General features: G+C 46.2%; 1 protein-coding gene across 1 annotated transcript in view; it reads left to right on the top strand.

The window, feature by feature from the left end:
* Nucleotides 1-567: 567 nt before the first annotated feature.
* The window catches only part of XPO5 (exportin 5), a gene marked incomplete at its 5' end in the record, with an annotated part of 27,536 nt that continues 23,908 nt past the window's right edge, over nucleotides 568-4,195 (top strand). The window contains 5 exons of the mRNA XM_010136475.1: nucleotides 568-640; nucleotides 1,200-1,337; nucleotides 1,651-1,833; nucleotides 3,711-3,737; nucleotides 4,015-4,195. The exon at nucleotides 4,015-4,195 is cut by the window's right edge and continues 3 nt beyond it. Of these exons, the coding sequence (XP_010134777.1) occupies nucleotides 568-640; nucleotides 1,200-1,337; nucleotides 1,651-1,833; nucleotides 3,711-3,737; nucleotides 4,015-4,195 (602 nt within the window). The remainder of the gene's footprint in view (nucleotides 641-1,199; nucleotides 1,338-1,650; nucleotides 1,834-3,710; nucleotides 3,738-4,014) is intronic.

The following is a 4,195-nucleotide window of genomic DNA, read 5'->3' as shown; positions in this document are numbered from 1 at the left end:
GCTCCCCTCCCAGCACCGCCGGCTTCAGGGAGGCACTTTCAGGATGCAGGGAGTCTGTTCCGCAGCAGAGGGCACTTTGCTTCTCTGTAAAAGAAAGAGAGGAGAAAATGGCTTTTGAGCAGGTTGGGAAGGTTAATTTACCGAGTTGTAAGACACACTGACATTGAAATATGTCAATAAGCACATAGGGTTATCAGCAAATCTTTGCAGCACTCTCTGTTGTTAGCCTTATGCTGACAAAGAAGCTTTGTATTAGTTCAGTTCTGAGACACCTCTCTCTGCCGCCTCTACAGACCTGATGGTTTGTGCTTTTAGTGCTGCTGCTCACGTCTGTGGACCTCAGTGGTGCCTGTTCATTTGCCAGCAGCAGTTTTAACTCAGGCTTTTTGTTAAGAGATGAGGCTTAAGAGAGTCAGTGAACTGTAGCGTCTCTCTTGTTTAGGTAAAAAAGCGATCGTTCGCTAAGAGTCAAGTCAGAGATCTTGAGATCTTTATAAATGTTTTGACTTGGTACCCTTTTTGTTTCTCTCTTTTTTTAAAAAAAAAAAACCCACAACTTTCGAACAGGTTCCGCTGGAACAATATGCCTCGCCTAGAAAAAGTTTATCTAAAGAACAATGTCATGGGCCTCATATCCAATGTAAGTACCTTCTACCCCAGACTGCTCTCTGAAACACGATTCTTTCACTTGGAGATAGAAAGTGGGAGCGAAAGGTTTAAAGACCCCAGTTAATTAGCACAGAGGACCTGGATTCAGTTCTGCATTTCATTACTTTCTTGCTCTGAGTCCCTCGTTCCAGTGCTTTTCTCTGTCTTGTAGTCAGTAACCATGTTGCTTCACATGGCAGGAAGTTGTGAGGCTTTTATGAGGTACTTTTCTTAGGAGAAAATTCAGGAAATATGAATGTTCTTATCCTTTTCAGGACTACTAAAGTCATCATCTTAGCATTGTTTTCTCTGTGATTGTGATTGCTGTCATGACCTTCTTTTGAGGAAAATCCTTTTGGTTCCCAGAGTTCACTTGCTAGGGTAGGAGTGTCATCCAAGGTAGCTGGGATGAAGAGCTGCCCAGTATTGTCTTTTGCTTTGTTGGTTTTATTTTGTATAGTTTAGAATATTTGCAACTACTGTGCATCCTCAGTCCAAATTACAAATGTCTGATGATTGCTGTTTTGTGTAACTGCCCCTCTTCTTCACAGGGAACTCAGAGTATCCTGGAGGAGGAAAGTCACATTAAGGATGTTCTGTCTCGCATCGTGGTGGAGATGATCAAGCGTGAATGGCCTCAGCACTGGCCTGACATGCTGAAGGAGCTGGATACCCTCTCCAAGCAAGGGGTATGAATCACAGCTGTCTGTCCTCTTCTGCTTGCTCATAGTATGGGTTTCAGTCTTCCGTCATCCTGAGGAAAGCCTAACTCGTTCGTGGTCAGGTGAGACAGGCCAATGATGGACTCAAAAATCCCTGTAAGATTAAGTTGTCCTACGAGATGATTTTAGCAGAGAGAGGGCCATCCTCCTGTCTTGTTTTCCCAAGGCGTGAGTTGTATCTTCATGCATTCTCACTTTCTCTCTGCATCTCTGAGCTAGCCTTTAGAGATTTTAATGTTTGAACTGTGTTGATGGAATGTATTTCATTTGGGGACATCAGGAAACTCAGACGGAATTGGTGATGTTCATCCTCCTACGTTTGGCAGAGGATGTGGTGACTTTTCAAACTCTGCCTACCCAGCGGCGTCGAGATATCCAGCAAACCCTCACCCAGAACATGGAGAAGATCTTCAGCTTCCTACTAACTACCCTGCAGCAGAATGTCAACAAGTACAGACACGTGGTAAGAGTCTCTCTTCCCTGGGTTCAGTCAGTGCTGGAGGGATTTAGGAATTGGGATACAGCTCAGAAGTTGTTGGGGAAGCAAGTGCAGAAACTCTGAAATCCGTTGTTGTCGCTGTGAGGTAGGATCTGCTGTGGCCTGGGAAGCTGGTGCTGATCAGAGAGGCTGAATAGGCAAGACTGACAGGGTTGGTGTCAATAGTTGGGTGGATGCATGCCTCATCCCTACTGTTGGAATGCCCTGCTGACACTAGAGGTGTGGTGCTCAGCAAAACGAAGCTGTGGTTGTGGCAGAAATGGGTGGATTTGGGGTAGTTTATGTAATGCACAATGGTAAAGAAATGTCCTGGGCTTGCATCTGCTCTGTTACACTGCAGTGGTGTCTTTGAGGTGGTGCACCAAAATACATGAGGTTTTTGATGTCTCGGCATCGCGTCTGGGCCTCTCTGGTCCTTTTCTCCTAGAGCTCAGATCAGGAAACCTGTTTTTGTCAGGTTGTGGTGAGGAATGCTCTTCCCTTTTGTGTAAAAAGACTTCTTTCTTGAATTCTTAACTAGAGTCAGGTGAGACTGATGTGCAGGTGAGGTTGGTCCAGATGGATGGTGCAGGCAAATCTCTATGCCAGTCTGTTCCTGTGAGAAGGAAGTAGATTTGAGAGTGAAGCGCTATTGAGAAACCAATCTAGAAATAAGTTGCTTGGGTGTATCTCTTGTTCTTTCTTTCTGTGAATTAAAATCCAGAGTTAGACTAAATGTGAAACTGGGTGACAGTGAAAACCCCTCTCCTGCCTGTCCTCAGTTCATTTTCCTGATGCACTGACAGGCTGGACAAACTCACCTGTAGCACAGACAGGTCACCGCAGTTCGTGGTGGTGGGTGGGAGACCCAGCTGCATTTTGCAGGCTGGTTGAAATGCGTTTCCAGGTAAGGTTTGAATTGCAGTGCTTGAGGCTCTGAAGTGTGGCTGCTTTGCTAACGGTGGAATCTTTCTGATTGGCAAGGTTGGAGCACCCCAGGAACAAGAAGCCCTCACCACTCCACAGGTTAGCAGATCTTTGGGATGTTTGTGCATAGGGTAAATGCTGAGGGTTGGGTGTTCAGTTATCTGTCTGCACACTGAGACTGGGGGAGACGATGAACTGTTCCCCAAGACCATAATCATCTGTAGTGCCTCTAAGTCTGCAGTTCTGGTATGGTGGCTCAGCTGTTCAATCTTTGGGACACGACCAGATTAACCTAAAATCACCACACAGAATACACTGATGGACAGAGTTCCCAAACCAAAACCTTGCAGCAGATACAAATGCTTTTGGTGTCTTTGCATCTGAAAAATAAATGAAACCTGAGTGTGAGGGACTCGTTTGCATTAGGCAAAAAGATGGTGCAAGCAGTGCATTGCTGCTAACTGTCTGGAACTGGGAGTCAGGCTCTAAGTTCTTGCCCTAGCTCTCTCTCTGACCATGGACAAATCACTTACGCTTTTCAGACGTCTTTCAGAGTCTGGCTTTTGGATGCAAGATGCTCTAAAATGTCAAAAGTTCCTTCCCTAGAAGCTTCCAGGAAGCAGCAGAATGCCTTTCCTTCTTGTCCCCTCTGTCTCCCTGGTGCCTGCTGACTGGAGTGTCATCTTTTGGATGAGAAGGAAATTGCAGCTTAACTTGCAATTCAAAGTCCTATTGTCTTACCTGCTGGGAATTGCAGAGGTGGTTATGATGGTCGCAGCAGTGACCTGAGCGGAAGGCCGTGTTGCAGCCTCTTTCACTAGGGAGCTGTTTTGTGAAGCTGCTTCTGGCTGGATTCTTGAGAATAAGCCTGTCCAGCAGTGTCCAGGTGGAAGTGTGTGCTGTAGGTGCTCACTATTTCCTATTTTCTTTTTCAGAAGAATGATCTGGCTCAGGAGCCAAAGGTGAGTGGAGCTATGTGGGAGTTCATGCATTAGCCATTCCTAAGACCAAGAACTAGGCTTTTACCAGGCTTTGGTTACCTGTTACCTGTAGTTCATATTTACACATGGATTTGTTCACTTGAGAAGAGAGAAGTGAGGGGTGGCAGCAGAAGAGTCCAAATCTCTCACTCCCTCAGGGTGATTCCTGGTACTGTTCCTCAAGGGAGAGGATGGCTTTAAATAGGAATTGGTGTTTCTCTCTGGCTCTGACCTCCTTTTGCCTCCACTATGTTTCCAGGCCCAAGCAAATTGCCGCGTGGGGATAGCAGCACTCAACACCTTGGCTGGCTACATTGACTGGGTGGCCCTGAGCCACATCACAGCAGACAACTGCAAGCTCTTGGAGATGTTGTGTCTGCTCCTAAATGAGCCTGAGCTACAAATAGGAGCAGCAGAGTGTCTCTTGATTGCTGTCAGCA

The sequence above is a fragment of the Buceros rhinoceros genome, unplaced genomic scaffold, assembly GCF_000710305.1.
Source record: "Buceros rhinoceros silvestris isolate BGI_N320 unplaced genomic scaffold, ASM71030v1 scaffold24135, whole genome shotgun sequence".
In the NCBI taxonomy this organism is placed as follows: Eukaryota; Metazoa; Chordata; class Aves; order Bucerotiformes; family Bucerotidae; genus Buceros; species Buceros rhinoceros.
This window is presented reverse-complemented; position numbering and strand designations above follow the sequence as displayed.